This window comes from Stegodyphus dumicola, chromosome 12 (genome assembly GCF_044657685.1).
Source record: "Stegodyphus dumicola isolate Sdum_Otavi_A_Nest chromosome 12, ASM4465768v1".
NCBI lineage: Eukaryota > Metazoa > Arthropoda > Arachnida > Araneae > Eresidae > Stegodyphus > Stegodyphus dumicola.
In genome coordinates this window covers 64,832,762-64,852,460 of record NC_140779.1, presented here as the reverse complement: position 1 = coordinate 64,852,460, position 19,699 = coordinate 64,832,762, and the positions used below count along the sequence as shown (strand labels likewise).

General features: G+C 34.5%; 1 protein-coding gene across 1 annotated transcript; it reads left to right on the top strand.

The window, feature by feature from the left end:
* Positions 1-6,286: 6,286 nt before the first annotated feature.
* Positions 6,287-17,949, top strand: LOC118188870 (indolethylamine N-methyltransferase-like). The gene is made up of 3 exons (XM_035359385.2): positions 6,287-6,593; positions 13,912-14,119; positions 17,408-17,949. Exons 1-3 carry the CDS (start codon positions 6,440-6,442, stop codon positions 17,838-17,840), a joined length of 795 nt encoding a protein of 264 aa, XP_035215276.1. The 5' UTR covers positions 6,287-6,439; the 3' UTR covers positions 17,841-17,949.
* Positions 17,950-19,699: the final 1,750 nt, after the last annotated feature.

Here is a 19,699-nt window from a genome sequence, read left to right as displayed (position 1 = left end):
AAGTTATTGGTGTAATTTCAGCTGTTGCAGCCATAATTCACTGTTTTAATTGTTCAGTGCTACCAGTCTTTACTTGGTACACTTTGGAATTCACAAAACCCCATACGAAAGGGTCTAAGTCTGGTGATTGTGGAGCCCAAAGCCGTTGAGAGGCACGATCATTAAGATAATTACACACAATAATGGCAAAATGGGAAGGTCCACCATTCTGTTGATAGACAACAGTGTCACTAATGCCATCTGATACTAGCTGTAGCTCAAGATATTGTTGCAACATATCGAGATAAATTTCTCCAGTGATGCACCTTTCTGCAAACATCAATGGTTCACAGAGCTTAGTTATTCCAATCTGTACATTAACTTTAGGTGTATCTTTCTGAGATTCGTATAATAATGTTTGGATGTTCATCAGCCCTCATTCGACAACTATGCCTATTAACATAGCCGCTGAGACGGAGTTCTTGCGTTCTTTATAAGCTTTTAAGAGCATGGTTATAATTTTAAAAAAATGTTTTTTTCTTTATTTAGGAGACATGGTTTACAAAGAGGGAAAAACCATTTATTTTTTCCAAGCAGTCGAAATGAATTTTTATGAAATGTTATATTGTGTTATTTTTAATTAATTCTTTTTTCAGATTTTATGTAAAGTTTATGAATAAGTAATAAATTATTTTTACTTCTGTATTTTAATTAGCATATTATTTGCTTCATAATATTTCACAATAAAATTATAAATTCAATAAACTTTTTAATTAACATGCTGTAATATATATATATATATAGGGCATAAAGTTTGTTTTCTGGTGTCACATGTATATTTCACAATTTTGTATGCAAATCTCGAACTTTATAATAAATAGGAATACTTTTTTAGTATCACTTTCTAAATGGTAAATATTAAGCTTAAATTTATTACATATCATGTTTGTAAAAAATTATTGGTAAAATTAAAATGCATTAAATTTTAAGATAAAGTGAAGTATTAATTTTTGAAACAAATTTGTTAAAGGCATAATTGTATTAAGCATTAAGAATTTTAATGGATTAAGAATTAAGAATTTTATACTTATTCAAAAAACATGACATTAGGCTTTTAATGAAAGACTTCTATCTGTTAATTCAAAGGAAATTATTTGAAGGTAAGTTAAAAACGTTATGCATTTACCATCTATTATTTCAAACAATAGCAGACTGTTGACAAACACTAAGTGCAGATAAGAATAAAATGATTAGTTGGACGTTGTAATGCAAGCTTATGAACAAAATTTTGAATTCCTTGTAGTAACAAAATGAAGTTCATTGCTATGTTGAATTCTTTAATTTACTGAAAATGTCATTTTTTAGATGGAGAGAATATAATATTTTTGAAACATAAAGAACAGCTGTTCTGAGTTCTTCATAGAAATATTTCACAAAATGTCTTTTACAGTAATAATATGATTATATCATCATGCAACATGTTTACTCATAAGTTAAATCTAAAGCAACATGTGTCTATTATAGCTAAAATTACTAAAAAGAAAGTTCTAGAACATATCTTAATAATTGACACTAAAACATGCAAATAAAGCATTTTTTTTTTTTCCTCAGCTATTTTACAGGCCAAATATAAATTCCAGATGCCATTTCGTTATTTTATATAAAGGATATACATGTAATTTAATGTAAGGAGTAGCATATCAATTTGAACTTAATTATCAAATTAAGCTCAAATCGATTATTAATCAAAATGATATATATACATACAGATATCATTGTTTTACTCAAAACATATTGATTTCAAGGTATTTTATTATAATAAGCATCATTTTAGACAAAAATCTATTACTTTTATAGACATATCCTTTAGTATTTCATCTATGAAAAATATATTCTACACACATATAATTACTTAATGAGATATTAGAAGGAAATAATCTGAAACCTTTACAGATACAACCATTGGAATTTTACGTAAGAATATCTTCTACTCACATAATAACTTGCTGAAATAATACAAGCAAATAACCTGTAACGGTTACAGATATATCTGTTGAGATTTTACATGAGAAAAATATGTTCGTTTTACGTAATTATTTGCTGTAATATTACTAGCAAATAATCTGTAACCATTACAGATATATCGTTTGGGAATTTACATGAGAAGAATATGTTCTACTTACATAACTATATGCTGTGATATTACAAGAAAAAGATCTGTAACCATTACAGGCAAAACTCTTGTAATGTTACAAAGAAAACACCTGTTTCTGTTACTCAAATAACCCATGGCATCCCAGTTTCCATGAGTTTTCTTAGTAACCTTACAGATTTTTTTTTACAGTGTAAAGAGAATCTTGTGTTGTAATCCATAATGCCAGTAAGATTGTGCAAGGGTGGAATCACAGGCTGAACAAGCTTACTTAGAGACCTGATCGTTCGATAGCTCATCAAAATACTCAGAGAAGGTTCAAAATACAATGAATATCAAATCGATTGTGCATGTTAGAATTTTCCCATTTTTCATCAAGTGTTGCCGTCAGTCACTCCAAATCCTCGAATCCTTAAGAACGCAAAAGTATTCTCCATCATGGCCTTCCACAATGCTCAATAGATGGCATACTCAAAATGAGTAGATACTGTGTATGTACAGCTAAAAACATAGTGATCTAGGTTGCCAGGAGTATCGCATCAGCAGAGACCATTCTCTTTAATGCTGAATACAGGGTGTTTAAAAATTCATGAGCAAAAATTTAAGGGGTGATAGAAAACATCTAAACAAGCAATTTTTACCATTCAATGCATGGGCGGAGAGCAAGCGATGAACTGCTATACGGGGCTGTGATGGAAAGCATAAAGCTCGACTTTTCTTACACATCGTCATTTCTAGCGTGGATTTCAAAAGACACGTTGATGTACAGAAATCAGGAAAAGCTGTGTTTCTTCATAAAGGATGGTGGTATGGCTGGTAGGATATGGAAGTCAGTGCTGACTTACTTTGTGAGATTATCTGCCGCTTCATTGCTGAAAATCGCAGTACGTGATGGCACCCAAAAAAAGCAGTGGTCTAGTTTTTCTAGGCATAGAAAGAAGGAGTCTGTAGATATTTTTTAACTGCTGGGTTTTTGATTTTCGAATTCATAACTGCAGTGTGACTAGAAACAGAGTCAGAGAATAATGTGGTACGCATTCGCAAACTTGTGACATAAATTATGGCTTGTTTTATGGCGTGTAAACGCTTGATACATAATGTTAAGATCTATGAGTTTCGTTTCCCAGTTGTGTACTTGTCTGTCATTTATATAAGCGCACAAAACAGGGCCTGTTCTTTTGCCATTTTTAGAGTCATCTATTAAAAGAGCTGAGTCCACATAAAAGGCTTGCACCTTAAACTGTAGTTAATATCAAAGAGTTCAGGGTTACGCGGAGGTTCAATATCATTATGTTCATAATCGTTATATGCATAGGTATGTTGCCACAAGGTGGTAATGTACTGGACGTCGAGTTGCAGGCACAAGTCTAACTGGGGTAGACTTGCTAAATACTTCTAAAGCACTCGTTGAAGCTGTTCTGTACACGCGACATATTCTGAATAAGAATAGTCTCTGGCATGTCTGCAGATTATTTATTAATTTCACTGTGGGGTTAAGGCCCATATGGCTGCACTGTGCAACGAAATCCATTGCGCTATTGAATGGCATGGGAACAATTGCTTCTAGAGCTGTGTTTTCCCAAAACTTTCAGAATGTCGCAAACTTTGACAAAAAGTTAGCCACCAGAGAGTTTTGTCTATATCTAGGGTTTATATGTAAGGGTTTATATGTTTCAGAGCCACACAAGAGTCGATGCCATCGGACAGAATTTAGGAGCGGCAAAATATTTATAGAATTTAGAGAAACACAAAGCAGCAAAATTTAGTGATGGAAAAATTTTTAGAATTCAGAGGAGGCACCGAGCAACAGAATTCAAGAGCAGCAAATTTTCTAAAAAATTAAGGCGGCACAGGGAAACAGAATTTGAAACTTGTAGACAGTGCACCGGCTAGCAAAATACCTAGCTGCTGCCCGGGTCTGTTTGAGCTGTTTCGCAATTTAAGTGCCGTTGGATTCAGAATCACAAAAGCTACAATTCTATACAAGAAATAAGCGTCCACAAACGTATTGTCTCAAATGCAAAAAATAAATAAATAATAACAATGCAGTTGCAATTACATGTATTCAGGTATTTACAGAAATGTACAAAATGTCTTACGCTGTTGAAATTTTATTTCCGAACAACAATCACTTCCGCAAAAGCTCATTATACGAGAGTATGCTTTTCGAGCTGAAGTGGATTTAAGTGAGCTTTTGAAGTGTACAAGAATTCCTGAATAATATTCCAGTTTCTGTGGCGAGCAAGTTGGCAGCTTAGCGGTGCCAGGTAATATATCAGTATGCCAAAATTTGAGATCGGAAGAAGGCATGAATGTCTGTAGCTGTTTACTCTTCCTTCTTATGTGTGTAATCTCTTTCAAGCCTGGGCAATGTTTTCGATGATGAGATGGCTAAATGCTGGACTAATTTGGTTCTTCCTGAAGGAAGCTGAAAAAACAAGTGTCCTATTGAGAGGGGGATATTTTATCAATGCTACTCGGTGTTTTGTGGGTCACAATATATGTTGATCACATTTTTCACTCAGGCCCGGTGGTAAGCTTTTTGCTGTTCAGTTACCTCCCTAAATACTGGGAAATTTGCTGCTCATAAATGCTTCCGCCTGATGTGGCTACATCGGTTACACTGGCTTTGCCCCCGCCCTTGTTCTCATTATAATAAACTTTTATTTAGCTTTTTAAGATTTCTGTCTTTTAATTTACAGCTAAGGTCAAGGAACCTTAAAAACAGGCAAGCGAATAATCGCTTTAGTTTAGTAGACAGAGAACAGAACTCGAGAAGGGTTAAATACTCTTTATTATTCAAAATAAAGTTCACAGAATACTCCTTCTTGGAGTTTTACAATGAAGCCTCCACTCGGGCTTGAACTCAGGAAACTAAAAAATAAAACTTAACGAAAAAGATATAGCCGAAGCTATCAAGATTCTAACAGAGTTGGCCCCTTAACGCTAACTAACGGCGAAGTTATCAAGGGCCTAAAGTACGGCCGAGCGTAATAATAGCTTGTGAGAGAGTATCGCCAAAAGGCTAACACGCGCTGATCAGAATCTCTGGCTCTTTAACGAAGTCAGCAGAACTTCACAGTTAAATACTTCTTCTCCTCATTTGCATTCAACCGCGATTCTGAAAATACATTCTGGCCGGAAATTGTAAGCTGAAATTAAAAGACAGGAAAATAACTTTTAACTAAAAATTAACTGTTAGATAAATTAAGGTAAACCTTACAAGCTAAAGTCTTTTCGGAAAATTTTTCATTCCGTTTATTAGATTGATTGGTGAACAGTTTTACAATGTTTCCTCTTTTTGTTATATTTTATTTGTTATATTTTAATAAAAAATTTCGTAATTTTCCTTTCTTTTAAGAAAATGTTTCGATCCACAATTATGGTTTAATACATTATAGAGTAATATTATTAAACAGGTTAAATTCAATCGGAATCCGGCTCCGGTAATTTTTGAGTGAAACTGAATTTAGAATTTATCTCAGTTTTTTATTAATTGTCATTAATTTAACATAGTTTGTTAATTTTTTATTTAATTTTAATTATTGATTATCAGCCTAAAGGAGCGTTAGCTCAAAAGGGCTATTAATCTCGAAACGGCATTTTGCTTTGAATCACTGAAAGCGCTGTATCACTTTTCGAATTCTTGTCGTCAAATATTATCGCCATGTATTATATTTAAAGAAGTTAAATAATGAGGAATCTGTATGAATGTAAGTATGTTTCTCGCATTGTGAAAAAAACAACGTAGAGATCTATAGTAACAATCTAGAGCCATCAAATTTTGAACAACGTAGTCCTCCACCCGAATATTCAGCACCTGGAAGCCCTAAATTTGGAATTAGTTTTATTGCCTATTTCATTATTTTGTAAAACTTTAACGAATTTAACAAGCTCAGCAATTGCAAAGCGAGTAGTGGCAACACTGTACGGAAAAATACATTTTTAACTCCAGCACGCCAGATTGCTTATCGGAATTTCTGAAGAAATTTATTGTATTTACAGTCTTGTATTTACGCTGTAACAACAACAGGGCAGTAATGAACTTTGAGATAAGTGAATGTCGCTTATAAATCTTAAGTACTTATCTTTGCAAGCGAAAGTATTCTAGAATTCTGTTACAATGCCTGACTGAATCTTTTTGACACAATCCCAACATGTCGCTTATCTTACAGTTATGATTGTAGGTGTTGTTATACAACAAGAATAACACATTCAAAGTCATGTATTGTAAAAGTTGTGAATTTTTTACCTAGCCGCAAGTTAATGAAGAAAGCTTAGTCACTACACATGTGGTCCTAAGGCGCTATGGCGAACATGGAATTTAATATTAAAGAAGATTATAAAAAGAATTTGGATTCGAAAAAGCTTAATGAATTCAGTTTTCAAGGATTGAGGGATGAAAAATTGGAAAATAACTCTGATTTTTGGTTAGCATGCCTTTACGAGTTCTTTACTTTGGGTAAGTTGCAATGACAAGTGATCAGTGAAACAATGGATTAAAGTAGTATATGTAAAGGGTAAACCTGACTAAATAAATTCTGAATCTAAATGATTAAATGAAGAAATTTTATAAATCGTTTATTCTCTAAAATGATTGATGAATTCCAAATTTTTATATTTAGAGTAATTAGAATAAATATAATAATTGCATATGATTTTTAAACGATAATTAAATCTGAATTCAAAGCAAAATTTTCAGATATATTTCATATCTATATAAATAGTTATAGACTATTAATTAATAATTATCAAGCGTATTAAGTGAAAATCAAGTGCAATAAGTATTAATCAAGTGCAAAATAGTAACTTCTAACTAACATAATAATTTCACAAGGTCATGCCTGTTACGGATTTCATTTTTTAGGACAGGAATGTTTGATAATTGGAAACAATACATCTATTTCGAAATGGGATAACAAGATTACCTAACATTTTATAAAATGAAAATTTTTTTTTTAAAATGCGCGTATTAGGCAAAAAAGAAAAGTGAAGTATGTAAGAAATGAAAAAATTAATTTTTCATTTTTAAACAATTTCCTTTTACAGTTGTCGCTTTCTTAATGATATTCCTTTAACGTATGTTTTGCTCAGGTAGTATTTTATTACAAATCGTTTCCTTTTACTTCAAAATAACAGTGTTAATGAAATATTTGATATTTATACACATAACTCATATATCAAAATATTTTCTTGTATTTGCCACTATTATCTAAAGAATTATGGTAAGAAGAGTCTGTACAGAGTCATTGGGCACTTTTGTATGATTGCAAGTGAACAAAATCAATATAAACTTATGATTCAGTATTTATTGATTTCCTACACGAAATATATTTGTAACTGATCGGTGCCTGTACTGGTATTCTTTGAAATCATTTGTTTTGAAATTAAAATAAATCGTCTTAACTTTGTGGTGAAATGGTAAAGCCTGTTGCAAAGATGGAAAACTAAAAAAATATTTTACGAAATCTTTAAAAACAATAAGATTAATATTATTAAATTATTTTTAAGTGTTATAGTATTATTAGGTTGTGCAATCATCGAATAACATCGATGGAGTATTTCTTCGATTTTGATGCAATGCCCCAATTAAATAATATGCTAAATAACTGAAGGAGATCAAAATAATTTTATGCACTATGTTTTTCCTGTAAGTCTTAGAGATTCCGAGAGGATACTGTCTGTACTGGATTTCCGTGGTTTTATCCATACGTAACATGAATTCGAGCTAGTTTACCTTAGAAAATTAGAATCTGCAGTGCCTAATTAGATAAGACAGTTGAATAATAGTAGTTCACCCCATGCTTCATTTTGGCTAACAGGTTGGCTGCATTCAGTTTTCGTGGTTTACCCTTGTCTACCCCCTGGGGTGCAACTGGCTGGATTCTATATCCTGACAGAGTACTCTGGGGGGGGAAAGCATTTTGAGCTTGGCGGTTCCAGTATCCCGAAGGAAGACCGTTTATACAGTTGGACCAAGGGAGGAAAGGCAATAGGCCACCGTGCTGGTGGCCACGGCCGGTCCGTGTAATCGCAGGTATTCCATGTAAAACCCTCAGCCGGTGAACTGTCCACGTAGTACTGGCGGGGGCGCTCCAACGACCAGTAAACCTCGAGGCTAATAGGACCACACCTCATGGTGGTCTCAGTTCGCAGGGAGTGGTGACCACTGTTGACCTGTTCAGCCATGAGGAGAGAGAACTTTTAATCCGTCGCCGTAAGTGGTGTAGGCCAGTATCTCCTACATACCGTATGAAGGAGGTACTGTCTAGGCCCGGTCAGGGGTCCAGGCCCGGTAGTGCGACTTTAAATAGATGTGGAGCCGGTAATTCGATTGGCTCGTTACCCTTGTCTAAGGGCCCGTTCAGACGAGGGCGTAAAACGCAAGCAACTTTTCCCGAAACATATCCCTACGAAGACCGCATGCTTCTAAACCCTTCTCTCGCTTCTTTGCAGCAGCACTCTCTTAGCTAACGATGCAACTCTTAGGAAGTCCTCCACAAAAGCATCTACAAGATTTAAAGGCCAAATAGTCTTTGTGTTCTCTACCATAATCAATTAACTTACAATATAAATTAAGGCTGTGTCTATTAATCGTCATCTTTATCGGTGCAGTGGTTAAAGATGAAGGCTGCGGTATTGTGAAGCCCAGGGTTTGGTTAGGTTTAGGTTTAGTTGATTATGGAAAAGCACATTAGGGCTTTTTTCCATAAAAGAAAGTGTACCTTTCGTGGAGGGCTTTCTAAGGAAACTTGGCTCGTATACACCTTACGCATGGAGAAAACCACGAAAACACGTGTGCAACCAGTCCGTTTCGCCAGAATCGAATTCGAGTCAGAACTACCAGTGTTCAAGCTTACTGAAGAGGTTTTTGTTGCAAGGAAAGTGGAGTGAGAGATCAGAGCAGTTTTCCAGACTGTGCTGCATCAAAACTGGAATGCCTATACCTGTGAATCACTTGGTGAAATTCTGGTGTCTTGACCACTTTTTTCTATTCTGAGAATATTAATTGATGGCTATGTTAACTGGCATAGATTGTATTTGTATCAAGTGTACTTCATTATGCTGAAGGTAAATTCTTGACTGAAGTAGAAAAAATTTTAATATTTGTAAATAACTGTGACTTCACATTATCTAGAATGCTAGTAATCAAGAACTTCGTTTAGCTCGAAAGACAGTTGTTTAATGTTAGCAGCACTTATGTTAAATGTTAGTGATGATAGGTTTTCTTTTGGGCACAATAAGAGGCTTTGCTTTGAAGCAATTTCAGATTTACACTTTCAAGAAAATATACGCATAATATTCCTTTTTTATATTACAAAAAATTCATATTTCGTGTGCTGGTGCATAAAAGCCTTTGGTCATTTTAATACAATTAGAATTGTAACAAGTTATGAATTATTTTAACTTACACAGTGCCCTCCAAAAGTTAAGGAACAGTTATGTTTTTTACGTCTAATTTGTGAATGAAGTAACGTAGAAATAAGAAATTGAGAGGGCATGTTCACTAAACAGTTCTTTAATGAATGCGACATAGAATGTTTCTAAAGTTTAACACAAACATGAATTACAACAAGAAATTGCACCCTTGGCAGAGGAATCCAGTCTTGGAGAAACAGTAGATTGAGGGAAAATGTGGTGATAATATTACGGAAATGAGTTCTAAAAAGGAATGTGTCCATTTCTACCTGCAATAAATTGGCAGCAGCGACGTTTCATGCTATCAGTTAAGTTGTTGATCAGTGAAATGGTAAGCAACACCCAGACACGGAGTAATCCTTGTTCAAGCTCCGCGAACGACCTTGGAAGATGCTGTATCAGATTCTGGTGTGGGATTGAGCTGGTCTCTTCAGCAAGCGGAGCTTGGTGCAGTCTCGCGCATTGTTTTCATCAGAAAAAAACCGGAACCAATAGCAGCGGCATATGGGCGGAAATATGGATCAATGATCTGGTCTCGATATTTCATACTAGCCAACGTTCCTGCATGAAACATATGCAGGTCATTGTGACCACCGAGAGCCAGCCCAAACCATTATACCACCACATCTGTAACTGTGACTTTCCACAATGTAGAATTGATTGCATTTGGTGCGTTGTTCCCTCCAGATCAGCTGACGACCTAAACAACTCTCCATCGTGAACCTGAACTTCCCTATAACGAGAACAGACGCCCAATGTTGACTGGTCCAGGAGACGTGTTCTCTTGCCCAATATAACATAAACGGGCACCTCTATGTCCTCGGGTCAACTGGACACAAACAACTGGTCGTCTCGCACACAGACCTGTATTGTGGAGGCGTCTGCGCACTGTAGTAGCTGAGATTCTGGTTCCTGTTGCCACTAAATGATCTGCCATGAGCTGAGGCACTGTAATGTTGCTTTTCCTTTGGGCCGAAAGAATTAAATAACGGTCTTCCACAGGTGTTGTGACTCTAAGTCTGCCTGGAACATGTTTTCTAGACGCAGAATCCTCGGATTCAAGCTGATTCCATAGTCGGTGATATTGAGACACCGGCTAAGAGAAGCACTGAGACGCCTAGCAGCATCAGCTAGTGACAACCCGATTTCCATCCATATGATCGCTTGCTACCACAACGAATCGGGCAAACGACTTCCACTGGAGATTGATAGACTCTTCTGGTTAATGTCAATGAAATTGTTAATAACAACTGAAAATCAGCACTCGTGAACAAAACTTAAAATTTTTGCATTTTTTTACAACTCCGTATATGTATTTATTTCTATAAAATAGAAGTGATAGCTTTTGTTTTTGCATATACTTTCTTAAATTTCGTTACTATCACGCATCTAAACGGCTAATTTAAATGTTACCGACATTTTTGTAATGGTGAACTTTGGAAACATACTGTTCCTTAACTTTTGGAAAGCAGTGTACTTTGCTTGAGAATGAAAATATTATTTATTTATTTTACAAATGCCAAGCATTAGCGCTTAAGCCATTAGTTCATGGGCTCTCCAGTACTTTTTAACAATGTCCTCATACCGAGAAAGTGCAATACAATTATTAAAATGTTCAAAAATCATAGGCTGATTGGAGTCATACAAAATAAAATTTGGGGAATCCACCACTCCAATTTTGTAGAGGTGGTCTCGCAAACAGTCATTTCCAATCAGACGTCTAAATAAAGCTGCCGCTGTCTTTCTTGAAAAACCGGGAATGAAAATTTCTCTTTCCCCAGAATCCTCCAACTCTTATCTATAGCACGTTGAATCATATCCTGCTCAAGAATTTTCTTAAGAGTCAGGTTAACAAACAATTAAGCCGTATGAAAAGAAAGCGGTCAATTAATGCGCTGCGTTATCAAAGTTCCTTTCTTAGCCAAAGTGTCAGCGTTTTCATTTCCCATAATTCCACAGTGTGCTGTAATCCATTGGAAAGAAATTCTGTGTGCAAAGGCCTACGTCTAAGATTCGTTGGGAACTATTTTGATTATTCAGAAAAGCTCGAAACGCTCTTCTGGAATCTGACAGTATGACTACCTTTACAAAAGAGTGGCTACGAATAGACAGTTATTGAATAGTCACAGCAATAGCTTCAATTTTCCCATCAAAGGAAGTAATGAAAATATTTATTAAATATTTAGCTCATTTTTCGATTAGTCATTTTTATGCTTTCCCTTTTGTATTCTGATATTACTTTAATTTCCTTGAAGGTAAAAATCATACGAAGAGTAAAACTAGTGTGTTGTACATGGTACCTATATGCTGGATATTAGTAGCGACATAACTTTCCAGGGGGTTTAAGAACTCCAAATTTATTTCACGTTAATCGTTAATTCAACATAATTACTCATATTAGTTATGTTACTTTGAATATGGCATGATAGACAGAGGAAAGATCTTTTTGCGTTGGAGATCGTTCAGAAGTTCTATTGGCAAGAGATCCCGTTATTAAGAGTTTGTAGTTGATCATTGGATTGATGGCATTTCTATTTGTAAATCAAGAATAAAGATGGTTATATGAAATTAATATGCAGAGTTTTCGTCTACCTCAAAACAATAACGATGAGTTTGCATTTCATGCAGTCTTCTCAGATTTCAATGTGGACCAAAAGCAAAACATTTCTAAAGAGCTGTTCGTTATCATGCTTCCTTTATTGGAATGTAGCTGACGATCTTCCTGTATCCTCGCGCTCAAATATCGGCACGAAACTCAGTGACTAATAATGGAGTCGGATAAAAGGTATGATGAATCAAGGTTATAGCTATTTCCCGCTAAAGGACATCTTTAAAAGTAAAGATCTGACTTTGTGGCATGTACTCACAGTAGAGACTGTTTGAATATCAGTACTAAGCTCAAGAAGTTCAGCAGTATCTACAAAGCACCAAAACGTGTTTGCACAATACTGAGTTGCAAACCAGTTGACCAGTGATAGATTTTCTATTGACTTCTGGGAAGTGCTGTCAGAGGCTGTCATGGTATTCATACAGGTGGTAATTGAGGCTATAATGGAGATTCTTCAGCGATGAGTCTCGCTTCTGTCTTGGAAACAGTGGCGGTTTCAGAAGGTTGGTCTGGGGATCACACGGCCAATGACAGGTCATATCGGCGCTGCTTTTGGAATACTGGAAGTAGTGCAGCATAACAGACATATAAGACAGCAAATAGTACACGGACATCTCTAGTCTTTCTTCTTATTGGCTGACATCTCCCATTCTGATCGTGTAGCTAGTGATGCGATGTTTCTGCAAAGTGTTGCAAGGACAGTTTTCCAGCTTGATAAACGTTAGGCCTCATGTTGTTCATGCTGTTGTGAAAAGTCTGAAAGGTATTTACGTGTTAACTTGGCTTATCACATCTCATTGTTTGTTTTCCATCGATGACATCTGGAAAATAATTAGTCGGCTACTTCATAAGAATCTGCCAATCCAGAGGAAATCTGCCAATTCAGAGGAAGAGCTTTACGTCAGAACTTTTATTTGAATAATGTTTAATGTCTGATTAATGAATGATAGCCCGCCAAGAAATGTAATGTACATTATGTAGGAAGGTTTAGATTAACAGTTGTGGCTGCACCAAAATGCAGCCAGAACCATGGGTACTGGTTAACTGCCTGTATTTCCGGGCATGGAATAAATTACACCGCATTATTGTATTCCATGCGGAATAAACTGAGATGATTTGAATATTTTGTTTCCAAATTTGATCATTTGTATAACTTGTCTAATTCATCCTGCGAATTTCAAATTCCTTTCCTTTCTTGATACTTATAATTTCAATGTTTAGCAGTGTACTTATATGTTTATGTCTATGGTATTTTTGCAATTAATTGCATTATCTTTCTTCTGTTGTTATGCTGCAAAGAAGATTATCGATTGTTGGCCACTCGTATGATTTCAATGCAAAATTTGCAAGTAATTCCTATACTGCCACTGTTCTTCAGTGCAGAATACTCAGTAAATCAATTCCTTTTGATATGCGGGAGTTCACTATTCTTTTACCAAATTAGCTTATTCTGCATTTTATTTTTAAAGAAAATGGCAAATTACGTTAGATTCTTCTTATTATTTTTAATTAAAGATCCAGACAATGTGATTAACATAATAGAATAAAAATATATGATGAAAGCCAGATGAAATTATAACTCAAAACGTCCACCAATATTCTCATTTTTATCTGATGATAAATTCATTTGGACTTACTGACTCATTGCAGCTTGAATTAAAAGAAAAAAAAAAAAAAAAAAGAGGATGCTGCATATGAACTCAAATTCTGAAATAAACGATTTAGTATACAAGAATTGAATTTATTTTTGCAGAAGAATTTCACGGAGAAAGAATGCTAGATCTCGGCAGCGGACCAAGCGTCCATAACGTGGCAACGGCATGTGCCTATGTTCCTAACGTTATTCTTAGTGATTTCTCAGAAATCAACTGTGAACGTCTTCGAAAATGGTTGAGAAATGATCCTGATTGCATCGACTGTTCACTTTATTTGCAAAAAGTTGCGAAAGCTGAAAAACGGAAGTAAGTATGAGTATTGTATATATTTTGTATGCATTATATTCAAAAGGTACCTTGAAATGTGATTATGTTATAGTCCTGGCAATTTCTTACTACTAATAAGTTGATAACCAGTGGTCGAAAGCGCACGCCACAAAAGTCCCCACTGTTATAATTGTCCACGCCAAGAAATGCCAACACGGATGAAAGCACGAAAAGATAAAAGCTTACATTGATATAAACATACACTGATAAAAGCCCACATGAATAAAAGGATACATGATTTTTTTTATCAATATAAACTCATGATCGTAATTATAATAAATAGCGTATCTGAGTCCAATTTTTCATGTATAAAAAATACGTGTTTTTATTTTTTATCACTGCCATATTTGTTTCTTTTATTAGACCTAAACAAACATTTCTACTTGTGGCTAGCTAGTAGCTAATTATCGATGATAAAACTGAAAATTGTACTTATTTATTTTATTTTATTAATTTATTTTGTGTGTGTGAAAATAAAAAAAATATCACTATGCAGTTCCACAAAAACTGTTTTTAATGTTGCATGGCTAAGATTAATGATATGCATGTTTCAATATTAAAAAATGGGAGAGATATTATTTATTCAAAGAACTGAATAAATTAGTTTTATAGTAATAACGGAATGATTTTTAAGTCTCACTCAAATGTAAAGCAATATAATGAAGACATAGGTACGCTCACTAAAATAAGTATCTCCTTTCCTTAATTGTTGCTAATATAAATAATGGGAATATTAATGTCTTCTACTAGGCATATAATGGTCCGTCAGTATAACACGTCAGTGTGGTTTTATATCAATGGGGGCTTTCAACAATAAGCTTTTATCCCGTCACCAAGTAGTTAGAGCAATTATTGGCAGATACGTTTGATATCAGAAAGAACGTCGCCATTTTTCTAGAAAAATTTCTAAATTTTTTGTCACGTATGCTGCAATAAGTCAGCATTTAATCAGTATTTATTAAGCTGCTGCTAATAGCATATTGCCAGTTCAAGTGAGATGTGATCTTTAATTTATTTTCGAGTTATAAAAATATTTTTTTTTTTCTGTTAACTAAACTAAGCATTTTAATATACTTTTGGATGGTAAGTACAATCATTCAAAATATTTGCTGTTCGGACTGCTGTTTTTATGCAACAGAATTGTTATTTGCATACAAAATATTCATTTATTCTGAACATAAGTTAATTATGACTATTTATGAATAAAAATTAATAAACAGAAAATATTTCTAAAGTTGTGTGTTAAGTACTTCGGCTTTAGAAATTTCTTAGCAATTTTTCTATCTGTAAACTAAAATTTGCATTTTCCTGTGCTTTATAAAAGTAATAAATTGGAAAATTACGCAGACAGATGTTGAAGCATACATAAAAGATTCATAATGGAGAACAAGTTTGACAATCGGCTTGGATTTAAATATGAATTTTTATTTTAATTTAACAATTACGGTCACAAATAACTTAGCATGCTAATCATACTCGTTCCAGAACATTTGCATTGTTATTGCTACATGTAGTTGCGATAACGAGAGAGCAGCGCAGTAGTAGTCTAGTTAGGTCAAGAAGCAGAAGCGAATTATGGTAGCAGCAAAATAAAAGAAACAAAATATTAAAAAATAAAAAAAAAATCTGAAAAGCTTCAGATTTTAAATTACTTCCAAAGGCGCGTTTTTTCCAACATTTTGTGTGTTACCTTTATTTATAAAATATCATGTTCTCCATACTTAAACTATAAAATTCAATTTAAGAGCAATATCGCAAAATAATTTTAAAGTGAGCATATCTTTAGAATTTCCGATACACAGTGTCGCGCGCTGAAGACAAAAATGCTTTTTCTGTACAACGTTGCCATTGCTCGCTTTGAAATCCTTGAGTTTGTTAATCAAAAATTCGTTAAAGTTTTATAAAATATGAAATCGATAATAAAAAAAATTGCACATTTCAAATTTGGCCTTCCAGATGCCCATATTCGCAGTAAGATTACGTTATTCAAAATTTGATGGCTCTAGATACCGTTGTTTTATCAGAATGCGAGAAACATACGTGCAGTTAGGCACGTATGTTTCTCGCATTTTATTTAGTTAGTATTTAGGCAGTTTCTTCATTATTTGATATCTTTAAATATAATACAGGGCGATAATATTCGGTGGCAGCAATTTGAAAAGTGAAACAACGCTTGTGGTGAATAAATGCAAAATGCTAAAGCGAAATTAATAGCCTTTCTGGGCTAACGCCTAATAATATGTAAAATATAAATAATAAAATTTTGAACCAAAGCAATTTTTTAAATAATTGCAAAATATAAATTTGGTTATAATATTTTTTAAAATGAATGCAATTTTTAGACTGCTATTAAGATTTGAGTTCAATTTGGAAAAAGTTCTCGATTCTTAAAAGTAATTCTTAAAGTCCTATTAATTATCAACATTTCAGTCCAATTTTAAAACGTTCTGGTTTGTGGAAAGTCCACAAGTTAATCATGATTCTTCAGCGAAGAGTTTTCAACACTTTCGCAAAGTATCGCAAATATAAAAATTTATACACCCATTACTTATTCTGAATAATCATAGCAAATCTCAAAATTCTATAACACTAATTTTCTCATTTACAATTTAAATTTTGATATCATGAATATTATAATATTCTTACTCAATTTATGGTTTCTTTGTTTTTATTTCATTTCTAATTCCTTTATCGTACTCAAAACTGGTAAGCCTGAAGTACTTTAGAATTAACATTTCTCTAACAGTATATATCCACATTAATTGATTGAAGCATTATTGCTTCAGTGATTAAAGGGATGCTAGGATGTTACTCGAAAGGCCTCTTTTCGTTACATAAAATAACTTCCTTCTGAGAACTGCACTAAAATATTTTATAAGAAGAAAACAAGTGAAAAGCAATAATTCTGTATTTCAAAAAAGTTATACTCGAAAAATAGGTAATCAAAATTCTAACCTAACTTTTCAATTTTTAGCTTTTCATATTAATTTGAGTATTTCCTCTTTCTATTCTAAAATGCAGAATGCGATGATAATTAGACATTCTTATAAATCTACCACGTAAGATCCTTTTGCTTTTAACAAGTTTTTCCGCTTAATACGTCTTTCCACTTAGGTTCTTACGTGGCCCTAAGAAAACTTCTTAACAGAATTATATAGATGTAAATTTTACCACCTAAGAAAATAAATAATATAGCTTGTATTTTTGCTGTTAATAATATAATTAATTACCTAATTTTGATTATTTTTTTTGTATATTACTTTTTAGCGATGTAGAGGAAGCCTGCAAAGAAATCGAGCAACGAATTCGATCCACCGTCAAGGACGTTATTCCGTGTGATGTGCTGGACGATCAGGTAATCCCAGAGGAATATAGTAAATCACGTTTTGATCTCATACTGACGTCACTCACTTTCGAATGTGCCGCAGTGAGCTGGGATTCATACTCGAAAATTCTTGGACGAGTGAATCATCTTTTGCGACCTGGGGGGAAGCTGCTGATGTTGGGGGCAACGGGATGCTCATACTGGCAGGTGGGAGATAATTGGTTCTTCTGTTTGCCTATGGAAGAGACGGATATACAGAGAGCACTACAGATCAATGGATTTGGTGATATTCGCTGGAAGCTCCTAGAAGAGCCAGATGACGAACTAGTTTTTAATTGCAAGAAGCTGTATTTTGTAGTTAGCACAAAACTCTGAAACTTTTATTTACATTTCAGTGCTAATTTAGTTTAAATATAAGCAGGGTAAAAGAATTTGTTTTAAGTTAATCACTTTATTCCTAATAAATTCTTGGATTCCAAATGAATTCTCTGGAGTCATACTTAATAGTGGAAAAAATAGTAATGGTACATACATATTAACGCAATCGCATTCATAGAAGTCGCCAAATTTTCTGAATGCACCAAATCTGGTTACCATGCGCATATCATTTCTTTGGGCAATCAGACACGTAAGAATGTCAGTTTTCAACAAGCAACGTCTCCATTTACATATGTTTTTTTATTAAATGTACTCCGAATTCTAAACCTTTTTATAAACAAATTGTGATACTTGTTGTCTTAAATTCCTTTTAAAAACATGCATTTGTGAGATATGCCAGCAATGGAAGAAACTGTGGTCAACATTCTATAGGAATACATTTTATGGCAGAATCATTAAAGGAAACAAGTACTTTGAAACAATTCTCAAACTAGTCACCACAGAATTTTTAACGAAACAAAAACAAAAATCCGCTTGTAAATACACTTATTAATTGATTTTCCTGTTAAAATCAGTTAAATAAGATTTTAGTCGAAATCCTGCCAAAAAAGCCGACGGAGACAGTCCAGGAATTCGCCAGAGATGTTGAAAGGCTTTCGCCATTGCAGACTGCTTAACAGAACAAGGGAAATCTTGTCCGAGATCCTGAGATAGGGAAAGCCCTGCGAATGGCGGACATTCACGATGGCTTCCGAGTACTTCATCGATGGCATCCGAGATCCTGAGATAGAGAAAGCCCTGCGAATCCGAGAATGGATGTTAAAGATCTAAAGAGAGCTTTAATATACGCCATGAAAATTGAGGCAGCCCAGCAAGCGACACGAAGAGACCGCCACATAGTCAGAGCTGCTCATGTCCAGGAGCCAATGGATGAACTGACTGCTCGTCTAGACCAGCATTTCTTAAACTGTGGGTCGTGACTCCCAGGGGAGTCGCAGGACCTGCAGCAGAGGGTCGCCAAAAATTTAGCAGTTTTGATATATCTTTAACTTATTATAATACTTTTACAATTACCAAATATTTTTACACGATGTATCTGAAAATAGATGAAGATAAAACAATAAAGACAAAGAAAAAAGCAAGATGTTTCGACGGATTCTTTTTATAATAGAAACGTTCCTTTTACTTGCTTTGCACATGACACTGTCCTTTTGCCTGTTACTTATTTAAAATTTTCACATCGTTCTATGTCTTAAAATTAGAAATAAAAAGTTACTGACCCTAAAACTGCAATAGTATATTACAGTGCAAGTGAAAAAATTGACAGTTTCACACACGCGTGTGTCAGATTTGTACAATGCTTACTCAATGCTTTGTGCAATAATCACCTAATTTTCGTAAATATTCCTGGGACCTGGGGGTTGCGAAAAGATTTCAGTATTAAAGAGGGGTCGCGTCTGAAAAACGTTTAAGAAAAACTGGTCTAGACGATTTAAATAGGCAAGTCAATGCCTTGAGGCGGAATAAGAGTAGCAACTAACCCTTACTAAAGTGCTAGAATCGCAGTGGGGAAGGCCACGTACGAAGGTGACTGCAGAGATTCTTAAGACCGGGAATAAAAACCGTTCCTAGTAAGGAGGAGGGAAATAATTAATGGCCATCTTGTGGGGCGGAGGTTACCAGATACTGAAAAGCTCTATTTTAAAGCGTTTCAGATTTCTGCATTGAGTGACGACAGTAATGGACTCATTATCTTGGTACATATAAATGAAGTTCCTTGCAGTATGAACTTCGATACAGGAGGCAATGTTACCCTCATCCGAAAAGACATCCCTTCGACATTCTGGGACCTCTGT